Source organism: Perognathus longimembris, chromosome 24, assembly GCF_023159225.1.
Source record: "Perognathus longimembris pacificus isolate PPM17 chromosome 24, ASM2315922v1, whole genome shotgun sequence".
Lineage (NCBI taxonomy): Eukaryota > Metazoa > Chordata > Mammalia > Rodentia > Heteromyidae > Perognathus > Perognathus longimembris.
The window spans coordinates 15,745,404-15,769,076 of NC_063184.1; the positions used below are offsets into that span (position 1 = coordinate 15,745,404).

The 23,673-nt window shown below is 41.1% G+C and overlaps 1 protein-coding gene across 3 annotated transcripts in view; it reads left to right on the forward strand.

The window, feature by feature from the left end:
• Window positions 1-3,381: 3,381 nt before the first annotated feature.
• The window catches only part of Ppa2 (inorganic pyrophosphatase 2), a 58,877-nt gene continuing 38,585 nt past the window's right edge, over window positions 3,382-23,673 (forward strand). For all 3 annotated transcript variants that reach the window (XM_048333458.1, XM_048333459.1, XM_048333460.1), the window contains exons 1-5: window positions 3,382-3,556; window positions 16,032-16,096; window positions 16,901-16,945; window positions 20,268-20,321; window positions 22,289-22,408. In XM_048333458.1, coding sequence (XP_048189415.1) covers window positions 3,385-3,556; window positions 16,032-16,096; window positions 16,901-16,945; window positions 20,268-20,321; window positions 22,289-22,408 — 456 coding nt within the window. In that variant the 5' untranslated portion in view covers window positions 3,382-3,384. The remainder of the gene's footprint in view (window positions 3,557-16,031; window positions 16,097-16,900; window positions 16,946-20,267; window positions 20,322-22,288; window positions 22,409-23,673) is intronic.

A 23,673-nucleotide genomic window follows, 5' to 3' on the forward strand; every position in this document is an offset into this window, starting at 1 on the left:
TGATCAAGCTGGCTACAGGAAATCATGAAGTCATATGGCAAACTTTTCTTGTCCTCTAGCTCTTCAAAGAATTATCTTCACATTTATCTTTTGGTTACTTTGTGGTTAAGGAATAGGGTAAACTAAGGCATTTAGACAGCTCGGATTCTGTGTTTACATCTTCAAGGCTTTAGGAAGAGATTTTTGTCCAGATCTGTTCAAGTGGTAGCTTGTTCTGACTGATCAAGCAGCCAGTGTGAACACAAGCCACCATGTCTTTTTCTGAATAGCTGGTTACAAATTGCTTTCAAACAAATCAATGTTCAGAATTGATCTAAGGTCAGGAAAGAACTTTAAAATAATGTCTTTTTAGACACATGGCAGACTTTGTATTTTGCTACTGGATATCTTAAAAGCTAAGCCATCCAAATGGATTTAGAGACTTATCATTTTGTCTGTCAGAGGTTTCAGACAAATTGGAATTTTCATTTTCACTTGGACCACATATATATTTTCTTTAAAACACAGTACCCAGGGCTTTGTTCTAATGTTTAAATTGAATTATCTTTTCAAACATAAAACAAAAAAACAAAACCCTGCTGAATTACCACATAGGAATGGAATTGGTAGATCTATGTAATCTATGAAATACAAAGATAAAGTGATTATCAGTGAAAACACTGACTCATTCAGAAACTCATCCTATTTATATTAAAAAAAAACCCGAGATAGAGAGCTAAAATTGCTGCTATTGAATAGCTGTATAGATCTTTAAAATTTTTTTTTTTTTTTTTGCCAGTCCTGGGGCTTGAACTCAGGGCTCTGTTTTCTTTTTGCTTAAGGATAGCACTCTACCACTTGAGCCACAGCACCACTTCCAGCCTTTTCTGTTTATGTGGTACTGAAGAATCGAACCCAGTGCTTCATGTATACCAGGCAAGCACTCTACCACTAAGCTACACTTCCAGCCCCTTGATATTTTATATTAGGTATTTAGAAACCTTTCAAAAAATGAGCTGTGAGAATTTAGGCTTTGTTCATTGAGATAGTGGGAGGTGTGGACAGCCAAAAGGTGACTAAACTTTCAACAAGACGGAAAATTAAAGGGACATTGGGTTCAAAATAAACCCAGACCAACTTGTCCCAGTACTATGAAATATAGTATGGTCGGCCAGTTTCTCTCAGAGGTCACTTCCATGGGCTAGCCAAGGGAAACCAGATCAACTCAAATAGGAAGTTTAATGCTTTGGGTTCCAGGTGCAAATCCATATTCTATGGGTTTCTTCAAATCAGAATGAAGATAATGTATCCATTAGTAGTCAAATTAGTTTAGCGCTGTCAGAGCTGAGGAAAGCCATTACCTCTATTGGTCTTGATACTATATACTAGCCTCTCCCCTGAATCAGTATGTGAATTAGGGTATAGACAATGTTCATTTGAGGAATAGTGCTTTGAGAAAATTTGCCTTTTCACTGTGTTTCTATATAAAACCATTGTTTCTCATGTCCTGAGGCCATATGTCTAAAAATCAGATGCAGAGAAAGTTTGATTTTGTTAAAAACAATAGACCATTTGCTATGAACTCACAACTTCATCTCAGTAGGAATTTGTCTTGTTCAAACATGTGTTCTTCAAAGATCTTTTTAACTTAATTAATAAATTATATATATATACCACTGTGATGTATGCACAAAAGCAATGTTTCCTCATTTTATGGGAGCATATGCCTTACAGTTTAGCCTATTCAACTTGACACATCATAAAGCCACCCACGTTGACAAACATATTTTACGTCAGACATCAGTTCATGCTTGTAATTCTAGCGACTTAAGAGGCTGATATCCAAAAGATTGTGGTTCGAAACCAATCTAGGCTGATAAGTCCATAAGACTCCATCTCTAAATTAACCAACCAAAAACAGGGCTGGGGGATGGGGTGGCTCCATTGATAAAGTCATCCAGGAAAGTACAAGGCCCTGAGTTCAAATCCTAGTACTGGTAACAATAACTATTACTATGATTACTTATTGTTAATAGTTGATGATGATGATGATGATGATGATTATTATTATTATTGGATCTACAATTGAAGTAGAGAGTCTGGGTGGTTAGTGACACCTTCAAGAGATATTGTGTGGAACCTGGTTGGACCAGGCTTCTAATGTTAACTGTCACTACCTACATGAAGTTACTCAAAGACTACGTGCCCAACCGAGGCCAGCCAGTGGGCTCTGTTCAGCTTTGGAGTAGAAACTTCTAGAGTTTGCAAAGGTCTCTGCAATATTCTAGCAGTTCCTTGATGAAGCTGATTTACAGGAAGAGAAAATGTCATTTGTGGCACACTGCCCCGTGCTGCCTAACACCATTCTTCTCTCTGTAGTAGTGTGGCTTCTGGCTCCATTTGTCAGACTGCCCCGTAACCACCCAGGATAATGGATGCTCATTGTGGCCACTCCCCTAAGCACTGTCCAGTGAGGTATAAGAAAATTAGTTCATGAAGTTTTGGGGGAATCACCTTTACCGTTGGTTAAATATTAGGAGGAAGTGGCTGTGAAAGAGTGTTGCCTTATAAGGCCAGGTCAAGGTCAAATTTTCACAAGTAGGCCCCACTTACAGTGTCTTATATTGATGTTTTTGCACAGTTTTCTCCTGGGTTGGACATGGTTTAGTCGATGGTAGTCCCTGGCATACAGTGATCACTATTACATTACCGACTGTAATAAAAAATATCTTGTGATAGTAAACATTGGTGGGGTAAATGAAAGAACAAACAAATGACAGAGTTCTTCAGGGATGGTGGGCTTGCCTTGTTCATAGTTGTTTTGTATCTGTTTTGAGGTACTGGGGTTGGAGCTGATAGAGCCACATTTGCTAGCCAGGTGCACTATAACTTGGAGCCATACAGCCATAAACGATGGGTGCGTATGCGTGTGCTTGCGTGTGCGTGTGTGTGTGCGCCGCTACAGGGGATTGATCTCAGGGCTTGGCACTGTCTCTTACCTTTTTGCTCACTGCACCACTTCTGGGCTTTCTAATGGTTAAAGATCATCTCATGGACTTTTCTCCTGCATGGTTGGCTTTAAACTTTGATCCACGAAACTGAGCCTCCCGAGTAGCTAGGATAGCAAGTGTGACCCATGGGTGCCTGGCCTTTTTTTTTTCCTTCCTTTACTGGGAGTATTGGGGTTTGAACTCCGGGCCCCGCGCGCGTGCTAGGCAGCCACACCACACTGAAGCCTCGCCCCCAGGGAGAGGGAACTAGGTTCCCCCAGGCAGGCGCCAGGGACCAGGATCCGCGGGGGCTGCAGTAACGACTCCGGAAGGCAGGGGGCGCCCGCGCGCGACCCGCCCGGCCTGCCCCCCGCCCCCGCGCCGCGGCGCGCCGCTCCGGGCCGCAGTCGACGCCATGCGCGCGCTGCTGCCGCTGCTGCGCACGGGCCGGGGGTGGCGCGCCGGGGCCGCGGCCGCCTGCTCGCCGCGGGGAGCGAGCTCGGGCGGCGGGGCGCGCCGCGCCATGGCCGGGTTCGTCACGGAGGAGCGCGGCCGGCCCCACTCGCTGGACTTCCGCCTCTTCTTCAGTAAGTGGCTGGCGGGGTCCGCCGTGGGAAGCGGGCCGGGCCGGGGACTCGGAAAGGGGCCCGGCGGCCGGTGTCGTCCGCGCGCGGCCGGTGCCCTCCACGGGCCCACCGCGCGGCCCGGGCCGCCTTCCCGCACGCGGGTCCGCGCCCAGCCTCGGGACCCGCAAACGGGGACGTAGGGGCGGACCAGAGTCCTCCCCCCCCCCCCACCGCCCCAGGCGGAGGACCGGGGGCCCGGGACGAAGCCAACCGCCTTCGGGGAGCGGCGGGCGGGACGCGCGAGGCCTCCTGCCCACACCCGGCGGGGCCCGAGGTCACACCGATCTCCCCACTGCCCCCTCATCCCACTAAGCCTGGGGTCACACCGAGCCCCCCACAGCCCCCTACATCCGGCCCGGGGTCACACTGAGCCCCTCAAAGCACCCCACACCCGGCCCTGGGTCACATCGAACCCCCCCCTCCCATAACCCCTCCACCTGGCCCCAGTCATACCGAGCCCCCTACAGCCCCTTCCACCCGGCCTGGGGTCACACCGAACCCGCCATAATCTCCTCCACTCGGCCCGGGAGTTACACCAAGTCCCCCATAATCCCCTCCACTTAGCCCGGGGTCACACTGAGCCCCCCACAGCCTCCCCCAGACCCGGGGTCACACCGAGCCCCTCATAGCCCCCTCATCCCACAAAGCCCGGGGTCACTGAGCCCCCCCCAAACCTCCACACCTCACCTTGCTTGGGGCCTGTGGTCACACTGAGTCCTCCACCCCCACTCGGCCTGCAGCCTGGAGGTCAAACTGAGTCCTACATCCCCCCTCCCCAGCCTCCCACACCCCCAGCATGCAGCTTGGGGTCACATTAAGGCCTACGCTTACAGTCCCCCCTCCCCACATCGGCCCACAGCCTGGAGGTCACACTGAAGCCTACATCTCCCCCCACTACAGCCTCCCACCCCCTACCCGTGCCTACAGCCTGGGGGTCACACAGAGGCTGACCTCCGCCCACCTTCCCTCCTCTCCCCACCCCCACAGCCAGGAGAGACTCCACTTAGTGGGGAAAAGATGGTGGGAAAAGCCCACGGTGCCAGCCACGGGCCAGAACTCTGCTGATGGAAGTTTGCCCTCTGGAGGTCCTTCGAGCTGAGGATATGGCCTCACGAATTTGAAGCTGCCCACTGGTAGAGTGAGTTAGCTGTTAGGTCTGCTACCTAATTTGTTTTCAGGTTTTAGCAAGGATTTATTATAAAAGGGTTAAAGTATCAAGAAATGGACAAAAATGTTTCCAGCTCTTCATGCAGGAAATGGGAGTTAAAAGACTCCAAGAATTGATATAATGGGGCACTCAAAGCGTGCCCGAACTCTGTGGTTATAATGCAACTAGACCTACAATTTCTGTTTTCTTCCAAGTGGGTTATATTTTTTATTCCTACTGTAAATCATGCTAATTGCACCCGCACCCTCATTCTTGTTTGGTCAAGACTGATCAAAGAAATGAAGTACTCCTTAACTCCTGGTGCCGTGGTTCAGGCCTATAATCCCAGAATTTGCAAGTCAGAGGCAAAAGGAAGACAAGTTCAAGGCCATCCTTGGCTATACATCGAAATAATTTATCTCAAAAAAGGGGTTAGGGAAGGATGATGAAGACAAGAAATTTTACCAATAAATCTCAAATTTCTGAATGGATTGTGTTCCCAAAGTTAGAATATAGTGATTACCGGGAGCCATTTTCCTTAGAAACAAGGCAGTGGCTGAGACAGACAAAAGCCTAACTTCAAGCGTAGTATGGTAAAAGTGTCCTGGACTTGCATTCGCTATAGTAATTAGTTATAAACAACAAAAGCAGTTGGTAAATATGAAATATACTTGACACTGATAGGCATGGTTATGGAGATTTAGTTCTGGACCCTGTCCTCAAGAAATTCCTGTCATTAAGACTAATTGAGAATGTAAAGGTGTTGTAAAGTATTATATGGTGGAAAAAGTGTTGAACCTGGAGCCTGGTACAGTGCTTGGAATGAATGCTTAGGTGTTAATACTGGTTTTAATTAATTAATTTTTTATTTTATTTATTTATTTATTTTTGCCAGTCCTGGGGCTTGAGCTCAGGGCCTGGGCACTGTCCCTGAGCCTCTCTGTACTCAAGTCTAGCACTCCACCACTTGAGCCACAGCACCACTTTGGAGATTGTTCTGTTTATGTGGTACTGAGCAATCAAACCCAGGGCTTCATGCATGGTAGACAAGCACTCTACCACTAAGCCTCATTCCCCACCAATACTGGTTTTAATGAACTCTTGCACTGTGTGCTGTTGTGGCAAGTGATTATGGGACAGCTTCGTCAGCCATAATAAGTAGATGATCTGGCAGTGATCTTCAAGGTCTTTCTTATTAACATTGTTTTCCTTTTCCTTTATTTTTTATTTTTGCTGGTTCTGGGGCTTGAACTCAGTGCCTGGGCACTGTTCCTGAGCTTCTTTCACCCAAGGCTAATGCTCTACCACTTAGCCACAATGCCACATCCAGCTTTTTTTTTTTTTTTTTTTTGAGTAGTTTATTGGAGATAAGGGATTCTTGGACTTTTCCAGCCCAGGCTGCCTTCGAACTGAGAGCCTCAGATCTCAGCTTCCTGAGTAGCTAGGATTGCAGGTGTGAGCCACTGGCACCCAGCTGCATTGGTATTTCTTAAAGCCATTGTATGAATAATAAAGACTTATTGTTTCTAGAGGGACAAGGCTTGTTTGGGGGCATTGCAAATGTACTTCATACTTGAGATTTTGCTGTAACTGATAGCATTTCGCCTTAATGTTATCAGTAAAATGTTATAAGTTGTATTAGTATTGTTGGGTTGGTAAGTAGGGCATAAAAGAAGAATGAGGTTTACTGAGATCCATACAAGAATTAACAGAAAGGGGAGTGTGGTTTGGGGAGGGACCAAATGAGAGCCTGATTGGAAGGTGTGTTGGGTCAAGTAATTCCTGAACTAGCCACCAGATGGCATTGTTGATTCAGGGCTGTTCCTACCACCTGCTAGAAGTGCTAGGAAGCCATTTGAAGATGAGTAGGGTAATGGGAAAACAATGCAGAAATCACTTCTTATAATGATACCTACGGTAACTAGAGAATAAAAGTTTGAAAGTCCTCACAAGAAAATAGGGTAATATTTGAGGAGATGGAAATGCTCCCTATCCTCATTTGATCATTAGCATACTGTGAACATGTTAACACATGCTGACCCTTGAAGTCTAAATTTCGTATATTAACTAAAGATAGCCATAAGTATATGCAGTACTAGGTATCTAGGAATGAGTTTGTACTTCGGTTTCACTGCATTACTTGTCTGAAAATTGTTATTCAGCATTAATTTATTATTTCTGTTATTAAAGCAGAAACAATTGCTCTGTTCCCAGACTTACCCCAAGTACATGAAGAAGTACAGTGGGAGACAAGACATTTTTTACTTTACATTGTCACTACAAAGGATAAAAATAATTGATTGAGTACAGTTTTAATTGGTGTTGGACTTGGTCCCCACCATATTGCTAGAATGCAGGATGATTCTGGGAAAGAGCAACCTGCATCCTCAGGCTGCCCGAGTGCCAGCCCTGCCCTGTTAGTAACTGCTTGCATGGACTTGTCACTTGGTGATATGAAACCATCGAATAAGGAGCCAGTTATCTTCTAAACTTTGCTTCATTGAACGCAAGTGTCTGTGGGGGTTATTGTTAGATTTCCTTTTAACCAAAAGATTTCGTGATTTTTAGCAGACCAGAACACTTGAGATTTTGTTGTTGTCTCAGAGAATAATAATGCAGATATTAAAGTTATGCTGTAAAATAACTTGCTTCAAACTTCTTTACCACCAAGCCCTTATTTCTCATAACACATTTAACACCTTAGTAACCCCAGTGTTTCCTGGGACTTAGTTTGGGAGGCACCAAACTAAGGGGAAATTCTGCAGCTTCCAGAAGTAACTGTGTTGTGATAACAGTGCTAAATGAACAGTGAAAAACACTTAAGGTTAGAGTCCTGGCTTCAGTAACTTACACAGTCACGTGGCTGGCCTAACCACTGTATGGCATCTCCTATTTATAGACATCCTTCAGCTCAGTTTCTTTTTCTGTGAAGTGGGCCTGTCATTCTGTAAAATGAGACTGTGTAGAAATGACCTGTCTCACATGTGGCAGAACTGAAATATTTCTTTCCTCTTTATTTTAAGATATTTGACTTTTTGTTTTTATGAATGCACTTATTTGATGGCCATGTATTTATTATCTCTCTCTCTCTAAGTGGTGTTTATGGGATGCATATTCCTGGTTTTGCAATGTTTAATCCTGTACATTTCAGGTCCTTAAGCCATCAAACAAAGTCTTAGAACAGTGTCATTGGCATGAAATAATTTTCAAACAGTTGGGAAGAGAAGGATTTTAGAAGATGGATGAGTTCACTTTGAGGGATTTTTTATTTGAGGTGGCTTTTGGAACAGACTGGCAGACTCTTTGAGTATGAGGTATGGGGGTCAAGCTTTGGAAGTCTTTGCTTTATACACTAGTTAGAACTATGGGACAGGATAAGATCATTTGGAGAGCATTTGCCTAGAGAGCCACCAGTGTGTGATCTGGAGGAAGCCATGGAAGGAACCACAGAAAGGAAACAGAAGGGACCTGGAGGAGGAGTACATAAAAGCTCCCAGGCAGCCAGGTCTGAGAGGGAAGGCCAAGCTGGAGTGGATGGCAAGCAGCCACAGTGCCGTGGGCTGCAGGCCTTGTGCAGGGAGGCGGCTGGAACCCGGGCGCAAACGGCCCACATGCTGTGGTCACCAGGCGGCAGTTTTTACCACAGCTTCCTAAGCCTAAGGAACATAGTAAGCAGTGGAAGTGTGGAGGTTGTGCAGAACTTATTCAAGAAATAAGAATGAGCAGGAAAGAAAAAAGAGTCGAGAAAATAGGATTTGCTAGTTATGAAACTAGTCTGTCAGCATCAAAGCTTTTTGTGTTTTGTTTTACAATTGTCAGTATGTTTCAATGTTTTTATATTTGTATATACTTCAAGAATATACTTCAAGAATTTGTATATCCTTCAAGAATGTATTCATGCCCTGTTGGTCATCTGTTTTGCCTTCCCATGGTACAGTCCCATAACACTCCTCTTTTCATCCATGTCTTTATTTTTGTTTTTTGGTTGTTGTTTTTTTTAAAAAAAAATTAGGTCTAGATTGAGAGAAAATATGTGATATTTATTAGAGTCTGGCTTCTCTTAACATTATGACCTGCATCCCCAACTATTTTCTTTCTTTTATTTTTTTTTACATTTAAAATATTTATTGTAAACATGATATACAGAGGAATTACAGTTACATAAACCAGGTAATTAGTACATGTCCTTTTGAACAGTATCACTCCCCTCCCTTATTGTCTCCCAACTTTCCCCTTCCATCTCACATCTCCCCCCCAACTTGTATAGTTCATTTCCAACAGAGTGTCTAGTGAGTATCACTGCTGAATTGGTTCACCCTTAGTCCCACTGTTTCTGTGTGTCCCCTTTCCCTCCCCAAATCAGATAAACTTATATACATCGTAGACAAAAGGTAAAGAAAACAAAAACAGCCACAAAAGGTGATAACCCCACCCAAAGGAAAGAACTACCAACATGACAACAACAATAATAATAAATTTTTTGTTTCCATTTCTTGGAGTTCCCTTGAGGGGAAAACCAAAACCTTCAGGGAGAATGCCCAGGCCCTGAGTTCAAGCCCCATGACAGACAAAAATAAGAAAAAAAAAGTGAATTTTGACTCTAATAATTACTATTCACAATTTCCTAATGGTATATGATATTGAACTACTTTTTATATGCTTGTTTTCCATCCCTTTTCTTTTTTCTTTCTTTTTTTTTTGCCAGTCCTGGGCCTTGGACTCAGGGCCTGAGCACTGTCCCTGGCTTCTTCCCGGCTCAGGGCTAGCACTCTGCCACCTGAGCCACAGCACCCCTCTGGCCGTTTTCCATATATGTGGTGCTGGGGAATCGAACTGAGAGCTTCATGTGTAGGAGGCAAGCACTCTTGCCACTAGGCCATATTCCCAGCCCCTCCATCCCTTTTCTTTCTGCAGATACATTCTTTTTTCCCCCATTGTGGGGCTTGAACTCAGGGCCTGGGTCCTGTCCCTGAGCTCTTTTGCTCAAGAGCTTACTTTGCCACTTGAGCCACAGTGCTACTTCCACTTATAACTTTTTCTGAGGAGTTTACTGGAGATAAGAAATGGAAGGACTTGGAAAAAATTATACTAAGTGAAGTGAGCCAGACCCAAAGAAACATGGACTCTATGGTCTCCCTTATTGGGAATAATTAGCACAGGTTTAGGCAAGTCACAGCAGAGGACCACAAGAGCCCAATAGCTATACCCTTATGAACACATAAGATGATGCTAAGTGAAATGAACTCCATGTTATGGAAATAATTGTTATATCACAGTTGCAACTACTTTCAATGTCCCATGTGTATCTGTAGCTTCTATTATTGATGATGTTCTTGTATCCCCTTCCTGTGGTTGTACCTACACTATCTCTGTAATCTTATTTGAGTATATTGGAAACCATGTATACTGGTATTAGAACTAGGAAATTGAAAGGGAATACCAAAATTGAGAGACACAGGGTAAAAAAAGAAAAACAACTACAAAAGCAATTCGTGCAAAACTGTTTGGTTTAAGTGAACTGAACACCTCATGGGGGAAAGGGAAAGGGGGAGGAGAAAGGGGGGGTATGAGGGACGAGGTAACAAACAGTACAAGTAATGTATCCAATGCCTAACGTATGAAACTGTAACCTCTGTACATCAGTCTGATAATAAAAATTTGAAGGAAAAAAAAAAAAAAGAGTCTCACTGACTTTTCTGCCCAGATTGGCTTCAAACCACAATCCTCTATTTCAGGCTCCAGAGTAGCTAGGATTATAGGCCTGAGCCACTGGTGCCTGGCTTCTTTCAGATTATTTTGCTCACTCTTAAAAATGACTCTTTTTTTCTTCTTATTTATTGTCAAAGTGATGTACAGAGAGGTTACAGTTTCATACATTAGGCCTTGGGTACATTTCTTGTACTGTTTGTTACCTCCTCCCTCATTCCCCCTCCCCTTTCTTCCTCTCCCTCTTCCCCCATGAGTTGTTCAGTTGGTTTACACCAAATGGTTTTGCAACTATTTTCTTTCAAGTGCCATAATTTTGTTTTTGTTATGGCTGAGTAATGCTCAATTGTATCTATATCCCAGTCTTAGAACCCATCCATCAAATGTTGGGCACATTAGTGAGTCTCTGCATTGCTCTTTAAGTCTTCATTTTATTGATTTCTGCCTTTGATTTCATTAGCTATTTCCATGTACTGCTTTTGTGTTTGACTTGTTCGTGTTTTTCTAAGAGGTAGGGATGCATCATTATATTATTTATTTGCATCTGTTCTGATTTTTTTTTTTAATGTAAGCACTCAAAACTGTTAACTCTCCTCTTGGTACCACCTTTGCAGGGTTTCAAAGATTCTGGTAAATTGTGTTTGCTTTTCCATTGGATCGTAGGAATTTTCTTCTTTCCCTCTTTTTCAATGACTACTCTTTTTCAAGGAGCATTCAGAAGTGTATTGTGTAGTTTCCATGTATATATGTATTTCTTGCAGTTTCTTATATGTTTGATTACTAGTTTTATTCCATTATGGTTTAAACATAAGATGTTATTTCAGTTTTCTTGTATTTGTTAAGACTTTCCATATGTCCTAAAATAGAATATATAGAAGAAACATCTTGAGCTGCTGAGTTGGATGTGTGTTCAGTGACTGTTTTGGAGTATTCTGCATATGTTAAGTTCATGTCATCTACTGTGTCATTTATTTCTAATGCTTTTTTGTTGTTGTTGTTGTCTGTTATCTATGTATTGGTGTTACTGTGTTGGAGTATATCTGTGTTTTGATGCCCATCAATGTTTGTTTTATGAAATGGGGTGCTCTGATGTTCAGCCTCTATGTTTTCCCTATTTATAATTATTATATCTTCTTATTGTTGTTGTTGTTGTCAGTTGTGGGATTTGAACTCAAGCCCTGTGAACTGCCCCTGAGCTTTATTGTGCAAAGCTAGTGTGCCACCGCTTTGAGCCACTGTTCCACTTCTGATTTTCTGGTGGCTAATTGGTATAGCCTAGTGGCAACAGCACTCGCCTCGTATATATGAAGCCCTGGGTTCAATTCCTTAGCACCACATGTATAGAAAACAGCCAGAAGTGGCGCAGTGGCTCAAGTAGCAGAGTACTAGCTAGCCTTGAGCAAAAAGAAGCCAGGGACAGAGCTCAGGCCCTGAGTTCAAGGCCCAGGACTGGCCAAAATAAAACACAACGGAGTCACTGTCCGGACTTTCCTGCCTGGACTGTCTTTGAAGCACAATCCTCAGATCTCAGTTAGGATTACAGGCATTTGTCACCAATGCTTAGCTCTGGAATATCTTCTTGATGGACTAAATTATTCCCTTTGTCAACATGATGTCACCTTTTTTCTCCTAATTTGGTTTGAAAGCTGCATGGTCAGATCTAAGTACAGGTAGTCTTCTTTGCTTTTAGGTTCCATTTGATTAGAATATCATTGAATATCATTTTCCACTTTTAAGCCTATCTTTGTCCATAATGTGTTTCCTATAGGCAACAAATGGTTCTGTGTGTGTGTGGGGGTGTGTGTGTGTGTCCCCCTGAGCTGCTTTAGCTCAAGGCTAGCACTCTACTACTTAAACCACAGCACTACCTCTGCCTTTTTCTATTTTTTTATTGGAGATAAGAGTCTCAAGGACCTTCCTGCCCAGGCTGGCTTCGAACTGCCATCCTCAGATCTCAGCCTCCTGAGTAGGATTGCATCAGTGCCCAGCTGTGTCTTGTTTTTCAATTGAACCTACCTGTCTCTGTCTTTGATTAGAGAATTGAGAGCATTAGCATTTTGGGGGTTTTGTAGAAGGTACATAATTTCTGACATTTTTGGAGTGTTTAATTTTCTCTTAATTATTACTCATTTAGCTACTTGTCTAGTGAAATTTCTTTCCCATTGTTTTCATGGCCATGTTTGTCCTCCTTTCAGTGTCTTTTGCAGAGTTTCTCTAGTTTTTGTATGCCATGAAAAATTTTTGCCTTTCAATTATGAATGATAGCTTTGCTAGGTAGAATGATCTATATTTTCTTCATATGGGTTGAGGATATTTGAAATAATAGTGTATAAGAATTATATTAATTATTGTAGAAAAAGATAGTTATCAAGGAATGAAAAAGAATGGAAAAACTAATATTAACAACAAACAGGAAGTAAAATAAAATAAAAATAGAAAAAAGTTAGATAAAATAAATGTCAGTATTTCCTTCTCATAGAGCAGGAGCACACACACATATCAGCTGTAGCAGGGGCCTCTCCTCCAGTCCTTGGCCCTCAGCATTCTGTCTGTGCTTGTCCTCTTGTGTTCACTCACCATTCCCCTTGGGGACTGGGGTTGTCTCTGGTTGCTGTGAAACTGTCTATGATGGTAGGTAGTTGCTTAGGGCTCTGACCAGGATCTCAGCTTGAGCAGGGCAGGGGAGGGGAGGGCTAGTTGTATTGAGCAGCAGAGTTCTGTGGACAGAGCTCTTCCAGGGTAGCAGCAATTCTGGAAGGGCTTGGGCTGTTGTAGTCAGGTGTGGCAGCAGCTAGTGAGGGGTCCATGCATGAGTCATAGTGCAGAGCTCCTGGGTCATGGTCTCTATCCTCCAAGGACAACTGCTTCTGTGGCCTAGGCCTTGACCTATGTGCAAGATTCAGTGTCAGCTCTGGCTGGTCTGCAGCAGGTTTGCCCTCTTCCTCCTAGCCTGCAGGGCAGCTTTGTTTGCACAGTGTGTGAGACTAGCTACGTGCGAAATTTAGTGTCAGTTCTGGCTGATGCACAGCAGGTTTGCCCTGTTCCTCCTAGCCTTCAGGAGGGTTTTATTTGCACAGTGTGTGTGGCTCACTCTTGCCACACAAATACTCTAGGCAAACCAGAAAACACATTACAAACACACTAGGTAAACCTGCAAATACACTAGGTCTAGGGATGAAGCAGGTTTAGGTGTGCTCTATTGAGTTTTCTGTCACTCCTTCCCTTTGCCCACATTGGGGTGCTCAGGCTGTGATTATCTCCCCCCTTTACCACAATGAGGTTTGCCTTCTTCTACCTAGCCTGCCAGGTGGTTACTTATTTGCAGAGTGGCAGGTGGTTAACTCTTGCCCACAGTACACTGCATTTGGGTCTTCAGATGAAGTTGGTTAGGGTTTGCTCCATGCAGTTTGCCTGTATCTACACCCATCCCATGTCATGTGCCCAATGACTTCTGACTGATCACAGCAAGGTTTGCTGGCCAGGCTGGTGTTTGTGGAAGGGCACATGGCTAGCTCTTGACACCCATGTGTGATGTGTTTAGGGATGGAGTCATCCTGTCCTGCTGAGCAGTTTGCCCACTCCTGAGGGCTGCTCTGAGCTCTGTGGAATAAAAGATTTCTTTGCTTCTTTTGTATATAGAATGCTCGGTATTAAAAAAAAAATTCCCTGGTCATTGCACTCACTGGTGCCCTCCCATGCCGTTCTAAATTGCCTGCCTTTCCCGGTAGCCAAGTAACTAAGGTTTTATTGGAGATTCATGGAGACACATGTATGTAGTGGATGCCTGTAATCTGCAATCTTGAAACTTGTCTGAGACAAATTCTTACTGTAATATCTGTGGAGAGTACAAAAAAGAGACATAAAACCGAATATTTACATGTCTCAGTTTATTAGTTTCTGTGTCTAAGAATTTCAATGGGGGGCTGGGGATATAGCCTAGCGGCAAGAGTGCCTGCCTCGGATACACGAGGCCCTAGGTTCGATTCCCCAGCACCACATATACAGAAAACGGCCAGAAGCGGCGCTGTGGCTCAAGTGGCAGAGTGCTAGCGCCTTGAGCGGGAAGAAGCCAGGGACAGTGCTCAGGCCCTGAGTCCAAGGCCCAGGACTGGCAAAAAAAAAAAAAAAAAAAAAGAATTTCAATGGATACTGCCCTGTAGTCTTTTGAGTTAACTAAGATAATGCAGTTGTTTACATGGGGCCAAAGATCTAGCCTTGCTTATTTTTGTTCTTTGATATCTTGTTGTTTTGTTGTGTTAATAACTGGAAAATTCTTTTTTCAGATTTAAATTTTTTCTTAGTAGACCAGGAAAAGCTATGCTTTTCATAATTTGGATTTTTGCTACTAAGGAATAAGTAGACAGCTAGTTTCCTTAGATAAATAATGTGAATGATTTAGGCTCCTCTCATTTAGCCTGAGAATTAATCCTGCCTTTTTTTAAAATCAGTTTGCTTTAGCACATAAGCATGGGCTTAGTTTGTATTGACTGTATATTTTCTTTAAGTACATATTTTAGTAGTATGTGGTATGCACCATATTGTAAACATATTAGGCACATATCTGTAACCCAACTACTGTGAAGGCAGATATAGGAGGATTCTGGTTTGAGGCCAAGCCTGGTCAAGGTAGCCCAAGATCCTGTCTTAAAAACAAATCAAAGCAAAAGACTTGAGTCTTGGCTTAGGTGTTAAGAGTTCTTATCTAGCCAGCATGGTATCTTGAGTTCAATCCTTAGTACCACAAAAAAAAAAAAAAAAGATCTCTATAAGTGGTTTTGGTAATGGTGTGTAACAGTATGTTGGTATTTGGCATAAATGTAGGTGTTCAGTATGTAAATAGTATCAAACATAGATTTCACATTCATATAATATTCTCTCTTGTAAAAATAATAAATATCCAAGGAGATCAGAAACTAAATCCCCACAGAATTAATAACCTAATTAATAAATGGGCAAAGGAGCCAAATAGATAATTCTCAGAAGAATGGCCAATAAACACATGAGGGGATGTTCAGCATCCCTGGCCATACAGGAGTGCAAATCAAAACAACGTTGAGATTCCATCGCCCTCTAGTAAGAAATTTTAAAAATACAGTTTAAAGACCTTTTAGTATACAACTGTTAAGGTAGTTTGTTACTGAAAGTTGCTTTTGTCTTAAGCATACCTTAATACAGACTTCTTTGCAGTGTGAGTGAATACAAATGATTTGTTTCTTTTTATAAAAGGGGACCTTTGTGCCTTTCTGTGGATGATGTGGAGAAACTGGAGGTTTTAGTAAGATTCTTTCTCCTAGGGAAGTTGGTACCAGTCACTTTTCAATGAGATTTTCATTTTTGTCTATTCTAGACATGTTCTTCATTGAATGTGTTAGCAAATGATTTTCAGCAACATAGTATAGTTTAGATGGTATTATTTTTCTTTGGTGGTCAAAGAGGAACGAGTTTTAAAGGTTGAATTGAGTTTACCATTGGGGTTTAAGTTCACTTTGGAGAAAGTAGGTACAGGTCAAAATGGATCAAGTTATTATTGCTATAAAGAGCTGGCATCATTGCTTAATTATGGTTTTTGTTTTTCTTTTGCAGAGAATGTGGCAGGTCACTACATTTCCCCCTTTCATGATATTCCTCTGAAGGTGGATATTAAAGAGGTATGATTTCTACTTTTTTCAGAAATGAAGATAGTGTTTCTGTCATTTCCATAAAATGCTTCTATAAGAACATCCTGAAAGACAGAATGTGATTGGAGGTCAGGAAGAGAAGCAGGCCCAGTAACAGGACTGTAAGCCTCAATCATGAATGAAAATTAGGATAAGGATAGGATTTGGAAGGAAGGGAATGGTGCATAAAGCTTAGAATTCAGTAGGAAGTGAAGATTAAAGGGTAATAATTTAGGAAAACAATGGGTTTATTTTTAGCAGTTGTTTTTCTGTTCACTTTATTAGTAGTCATTTTGGTGTATAAATGTTATATGTACTGGGTGTACATTTGTACATGGCATAATTTTTCTTCCCAACCCACCACATAGTCTGGTTTAATTTAAAATGCTTCGTAGAGGCATAATAATCACACCTGGGTAGAATTCACAGGCAGGAGGTGCAGCCGCTACTTTCATGGCTTGTTAGTCATGCTCCCTGGAGTTTCATTTCAATAATGAAATGACTGTTTTAAGTGTAATCACTGGAAACTGCCAGTCTTTCCTTAAAGACTATACAGAGCCTTTGCTTATTTCATAAAAACCTGAAAAAATTATTGAAAGTGATTTAGCCTTTCTAATAATTTATTTTATAAAACATTTTGGTAATTAGTTCACTGGGCATTACTGGTGGGTGGTGGAAATTTCTGAGTAGCCTCTGTAATAGGACATGTAGACAGCGGATGTATTTTCATCGCTTTGCAGTGCATCTGTATTTTCTGTGAAATATTACACTTCAGTGCTGTCTTTTCTTTTGTAGGAAAATGGCATTCCCACAAAGAAAGCACGAAATGATGAATATGAGGTATATTTATAAGTTTCTACTTGTGAATCTCTTTTGTACTGTTTCTTTGGGACCTTGGTGAAAGTTTGCATTTGTAAACTTGTGAGTTTTCCCATGTAAGACTTATGTGCAGTCCAGGGTTTTTCTTCTAGTATCTCTTTAAGAAAGATAGGATGGATATCACCTCCTAATCTCTTATTGTGGTAAAATATTCATAACATAAAATTTACCATTTTAAACTGTGTAGAATGTCCACTGTTGTGGCATTAACTACTACCAGTTTACAGAATTTTCTGTCACCCTCAAATGGAAACTCTGCACTCAGCATATAAATAACAGTCCTTTTTGGCCCCCCTCCCCCATATCCACTGTTCTGCTTTGTCTTTCCATTTCACTACTTTAGAGACTTATTTACTGTTTCATTTTTCAAGTGAAAGACCTAAGTGAATCAATGCAAAACTAGATTTCAGTTACAAACTATGTATCATGGTAGATTAGCTTAAAGTAAATGTACTTCATGAGACTGCATCAGATTATCTTCCTTTATTTGTTAAATTATAACAGAAAGTAGTTGGAGTATCTATTCCAGTAAGAAAGAAAATGTTATACCAACTATATGCTTGATAGAATAAATGTATTCCATATATTTCAATTCTAAATTAACTAAATGACTATCCAGACCTTTTAGAATTTCTCACTTAACTCATGTGTTTGATATTTTCTGCACCTTTTGCTCCAGGTTCCCATTATTCCTGCTGGTGCCAGGCAGCTTTCCCTGCTGCCTTACCTTTCAAGCCTTATTGCATCTCTGCTCTCCTCTCACTGAGACTTTGTCCCTAGTCTGTGATCCCTCCTCCAGACATAGGCACGGGGGCTGTTTAATCCCTCCAGCCTTTGCCTGCTTTTTGTTTTCTCAAGTTAGTATTTGTCAAATAATCCTCGAATTATCCACACTGGAACCACTTACAGAGTTTGTTGAAGTTGAGGTCTAGACCCTCTTGTTTCTTATCTGCTCAGTGAGAATCTCTGGTGGGTGGGGCCTGGTTCTCTCCTGCATGCTTACCATGTATTCCAGGTTTATCCCAGACATAAAGTTTGACAACCAGTGTCCTAGTGGTTAGGCACTTCATGTTGGACTAGCAAACATGAAGGAAATCAAAATTTTCCAGCCCCAAAGAACTGTGTTTATTAGCCTGAAACAGTACGTTCTGAATCCAGACAACCAAATTAAAATTCAGTTCTTGTAATCCAGTTCACATATTAGAGACTATCTGATTTGTGTTCATTTGAAGAGTTAAGAGGAAAGAAAAGACATTATTCCTGGGTCCCCCCACCCCTGTGTATATAAAACTTAGTGACTGTTTTCTTAATGTTTTAAATTTTTTGTGTTTTATTTCTTTATATTTGCCAAGGAAGAAATGGAGAGAAAAGGACTGAAGCAGAGGTTAAATGTCCCTGCCACATATGTAATTGTCTGATTTGATATGCACCTCCTTTTATCCTTATGATTTTCTAATATCTCCTGGCAGACCATTGTTGACTTATAATTAATACCAGTCTTCGGAAACTCAGACTGGCATGAGCACTGAAAAATTACAGGCCAGATGCACTGTAGCGGGAGAGAAGAAAAGCAGGTTAGAAACCGGCCCTTAGTGATCAGGAGCAAATGATGAGCAGGGTGTCTGACTTCACCCATTGTTTCTGGGCCTAATTCAGGTCTGTGTGAGTGGTTTTGGTAGGTGTCATTGTGCACAGCAGTCATCCTGGGCCCGGTCTTCTCTGTCATCTTGAATATTCATCCATGTGCACTTGTTCTGCAGCAAGGCTTTCAGGGAATGAATACATTAGGTGAACATCTGCCACTTACTTGGGTTTTTCTTTTAGTGGCTTCTTAAGACATTTTTAAACAGGTGCGGGGCACCTCATGAAAGAGCATAGAGAATGAAACAGAACATCAGGGCTGTGCCAGGGTTGCTGAGCTAGGTAGGAGATGTACTTCTAAGGAGTAGTTGCTGGGAACTCATTCTAGGCTTTGTTTACCTCATTATGGGTTTGCCTCTTGCCATTTGAAAGACTTAGTCTCACCTAGAAAAATATAAATATCATCATCAAATGTATATTTACATTTAATTGTGCAAATGGCATTGTTTGAATTAACAACATTTGCTATTCACTAAAACCTGCAAGCTGTTGTTTTTTAAACCAACTTTGTGTATTAAAATGGCTTAGAGAGCTTTTAAAAACAAGCACTCTCCTGGCTCCATCCCAACCAACTGAACCCACATTGGTCAGTGGTGGGGCCCTGGGCACTTTAGTTCGTATTTAAAGCTCACCCGGTGAATTTGATGACTGCACAATTGAGAATAAGTATATTTAATGATTCTCAATAATCTGTGGTTTCTGGTGTTTGTCTGTTGCGAACTGATAGTTTAGAAATAGGATCAAAATGAATGATGAGAAGTATTAGTTCACATTCCAGTGTTTGATGATTAGATTCACAGACTGCATAGGTTTCTAAATGCCAGTAACAACCAGTTGGCAGATTGGCCTGGTCCAGGGCCACACCTGTGGTAGTACTGTCTCAAACCATTGCTTCTTCCTGATTAAAATGTCAGATGAGGCTCCTGTAACTGGAACATTCTCCCATGAGTGCAACATGAGTGCAATGGCTTCCACTCACTACTGACCTCTTCTAGCTTAAGCAGTCTATAACGTATAGAAGAAAAGCCATCGGAGGGGAGGTGAAATGGCTGGCTGTGGTTTAAAAGATTCCTTGCAGAATCTATAACTGCCTATGCTGATATTTTTCATTTTACATTGTGGTTGTATCTTAGGTATAAATATTCTTGTATAATTTTGAAAATATCTGACTTCATGTCTTTCTGTGTATTTTCCTTTAAGTTATAAGTCATTAATCTTCCTAATTACTTTATGGTAAGTAGGACAGAGATGGTCTCACTGCTTTCCCTAAACAGAAGAGTAAGATGAAGTCTGATGTGAAGGACTGGGCCTTTCTCCTATCTTAGCTAGAAAATGTCGATCACCACCTCTCCTGATTCCATTCTACTTCTGTCATTGCACTGTAAAAGTACATCTAAAGGTAGCAGCCTTTAACAGGAGGAGCCCAATAATGTGATGAGTTCAATTCTGCTGTGTTTCAAACAACTTCTATAATTATTACAAGTAAGGCAAGAAATATGTAGATGTAAAATGTAGACACTGAACATTTTTTTTTGTGGGACAAAACCTATAGCATTCTTTCAAAGGCCCAGGACTGGCAAAAAAAAAAAAAATGGTAAAATATTTTATGTTCTCTTTTCTTTCTTTTTTTTTCTAACTACAGAATTTGTTTAATATGGTTGTGGAAATACCTCGGTGGACAAATGCTAAAATGGAGGTATGGATGTATTTATCAATATAGAATAAAATGTTAATGTGTTTTTTTATGTAGATCTTATATCTTTTCTCTGTTATAGGGCTAGGATCTGTAAGGTCTACATAAGCAGTTTTTCTTCATTCAAGCATTGCTTTGGGTATTTTGTTGTTGTTTTATAATGTAGACCTAGCATAGACTTTTTTCTTTGAGTGAAATAGGATTTTTTTTTCAGTACCTGTATTTGAACTCCAGTCTTTGTACTTGCTAGACAGGCAAGACTCTTATCACTGAGCCAGGCTTGCAGCCCTGGTTTTTGTTCATTGTTTTGAGATAGGTTCTTCATTTTTCCCATGCCCTGCACCTGGGCTCAGTCCACCTGTGTGAAGTTCCTTATAGGTAGCATTAGGTATATACCACAATGCCATCCTTTTCACTGAGAAAGGGTCTTGTGAACTTTTTTCTTCCTGGAATGGCCTTTTCTACCTGGAATCTCAGCCTCCCAAAGCAACCAGGCTTTCAGATGTAGGCTACCTGTGTATTTGTAGAATATGAAATAATATTTTCTGTGGTAAGGGCATGGAATTTTCTGTCTAGTCAGTATTCAAATGTATGATCCAGTATTAACTATATTTGCTGCTCTGTGTAATAGTTCTCAAAGCAAAGACAAAGGAATACCTTATTCTTCCTGCCTGAGATTTTGTACACAATGACCATCCTTACTATATCACCTCCAAAACCTCACTTCTATTACTGTGATTCTCTTCTGAACTATTTTCTCTCTCTCTCTCTCTCTGTAAGTGTGTTTACATTTGACCGCTAGGATAGCCTTTTCCATTTCCACTTAAAAAACAACTTTGAAATTTTGGATTGGATTACATTGTATTGAATCCAGTTTATGTTACTTTGAATACTGTAGATAGATATTTAAACATAATTTTTTTCCAATTCATGAACATAGAATTTTTTCCAGTTATTTGTGTCTTCTTTAATCACTTTCACCAACGTTTTTTAGTTTTTACTGTACAGGTCTTTCTCTTTGTTATATTTATTCATAAGTATTTTTAGGCCTTTCAGGGTATTGTTATTATGAATACGATTATTCTGTTTCTATTTTGGATGGAAATGCTATTTGCTTTGTGTATTGATTTTTATCTTGCAACTTCACTGTATTTAGTATTATAATAAGGTTTTTAGTGAAACCATACTATAGAATTTTCGCAGTATATGATTATATCATCTATAAATGGCAAGTTCCACTTCTTACTTTGTATTTGGATGTCTTTTTATTTCTCTTGTCTACTTGCTCTCTGGCAAGGACTTCCAAATATATGGTGAATAAAGATGGCAAGAGTGAATGTCCTTTATTTCATACCTTTCACAAAGGATTTTCGATCTTAAACACAGTGAAACATCTTTGACTTAATTTTATTATCACAAGATTGTTGGTAACAGAAGGCCCAAGAATAGTGACAAGAAATAACTTGATTAGTCTTTTTTTTTTTTTTTGGCAGTCCTGGGCCTTGGACTCAGGGCCTGAGCACTGCCCCTGGCTTCTTTTTGCTCAAGGCTAGCACTCTGTCACTTGAGCCACAGCACCACTTCTCACCATTTTCAATATATGTAGTGCTGGGGAATCAAACTCAGGGCTTCATGTATTTGAGGCAAGCACTCTTGCCACTAGGCCATATTCCCTAACTTGATTAGTCTTTATCCTCTTGCCCTTCTATTCATATTATTCCTTGTGTTAGGAACAACACTATAATGCTGCAGTGCCTCCATATATAATTAGGTGTTTCCTTTCCATCCTGAATATGGTATTCTAAAATAGTAATAGGAGCTGACTTAATTTATTTTAAAGCACTTTTGACCAATGAGTTAGAAGATGCATATTTTCTCTGAATATGGCAGATTTAAAAAGTACTTAGCTATAGGATGCCTCATTTTACATCCAGTGCTTACTCCCTCTTGTCCCCCTTTGGTCTGCTCAGATTGCCACCAAGGAGCCATTGAATCCCATTAAACAAGATGCGAAGCAAGGCAAGCTGCGTTTTGTGGCAAACATCTTTCCTCACAAGGGTTATATATGGAACTATGGGGCCCTCCCTCAGGTAACGTTTTGTCGTAATGGTAAAATTTGTCTGTCTTCAGAAAAAATTGCCTTGTAAATCCTGTGAACTGCTTGAATTTAAATTGGTTCTGAGGACATGTCAGTTGGAGAGATTGGTAAATTTAAAATTCTTTAATGTGCAGTTTTATTGCATCGATAAATTTGGTTTCAAAGCATATATGTGTCTGTGCTGAAGTTCTTGGGGTCTGGCACCGTGTGTTCACTTGACATTTTGAGCACCTTTTTTCTGGACTCAGCTATGAAATTGATTTTTTTGGTGTGTGTGAGTGCCAGTCCTATGGCTTGAACTCAGGACCTGGGTGCTGTCCCTGAGCTTTTTCACTCTACCATTTGGGCCACAGCTCCAATTCTGACTATTTGGTGGTTAACTAGAGATAAGAGTCTCATGGAGTTAGCTGCTTGGGCTGACTTTGAACCATGATCCTCAGATCTCAGCCCCCTAGGTAGCTAGGATTACAGGCGTGAACCACCAGAGCCTGGCTAATTTTCTTATCTGTAGTCATTCCTATAATTTTGTTATACCCATCTATATACAGTGAATTTTATTTTTTTAGTTAACTTTTTCAGAACACATAAACTGAGTTATTATCTACTTACTCACTGTTAGGAGTTCACAATTTCTAAGTAGAAAGCAGGGAAGATGAGAAGCAAGTGGTAACATAATCACAAGACAATGTTCTCGAAGTTTAATTTCTTATTTGTTTCCATCTTTTCTTGTTCTTTTAACTTTCCTCTTGTATTTCAGTTTACTTAGTTACCTAATGGAAGCTTCAGTATGTTCGCTTGCTCTAAAGTCTAGGTTTGGGAGACAGAGAAAGCAGCATTTGTTTCTATGTGTATTAACCTTATTAGAACATCTGCCTGGAGGTTTAATTTTTGTATTTTTATGTATTAATGTTGGTATCTTACATGAAACTCGAAGGCAGTGCTTAAGAAATTTCTAGGAAAAGGGGGGAGAGGTCCTGGCTTTATTCCAACCCAGCAAACAGCTGCCCATTTTGAATAAACATTCACAGAAAAAGGAAAATTGTTCTCTGAAGAAGCCAGGCTGCCTTTCTTGCTGTTGGACCACCCACGTGGATGCATTCTTGGTTAACTGGCACTCCAAAAATGGATGTGCTCAGGATGGAAATGTCTGCTGAGATGGAAAGCAGCCTTTCTGATTCCCTAAGTGCCTAAATAGACATTCTGCTTGGCTCAACAGGGACAGGTTAAAGAAATTCTTTGGTGCATAGGGTATGGTGA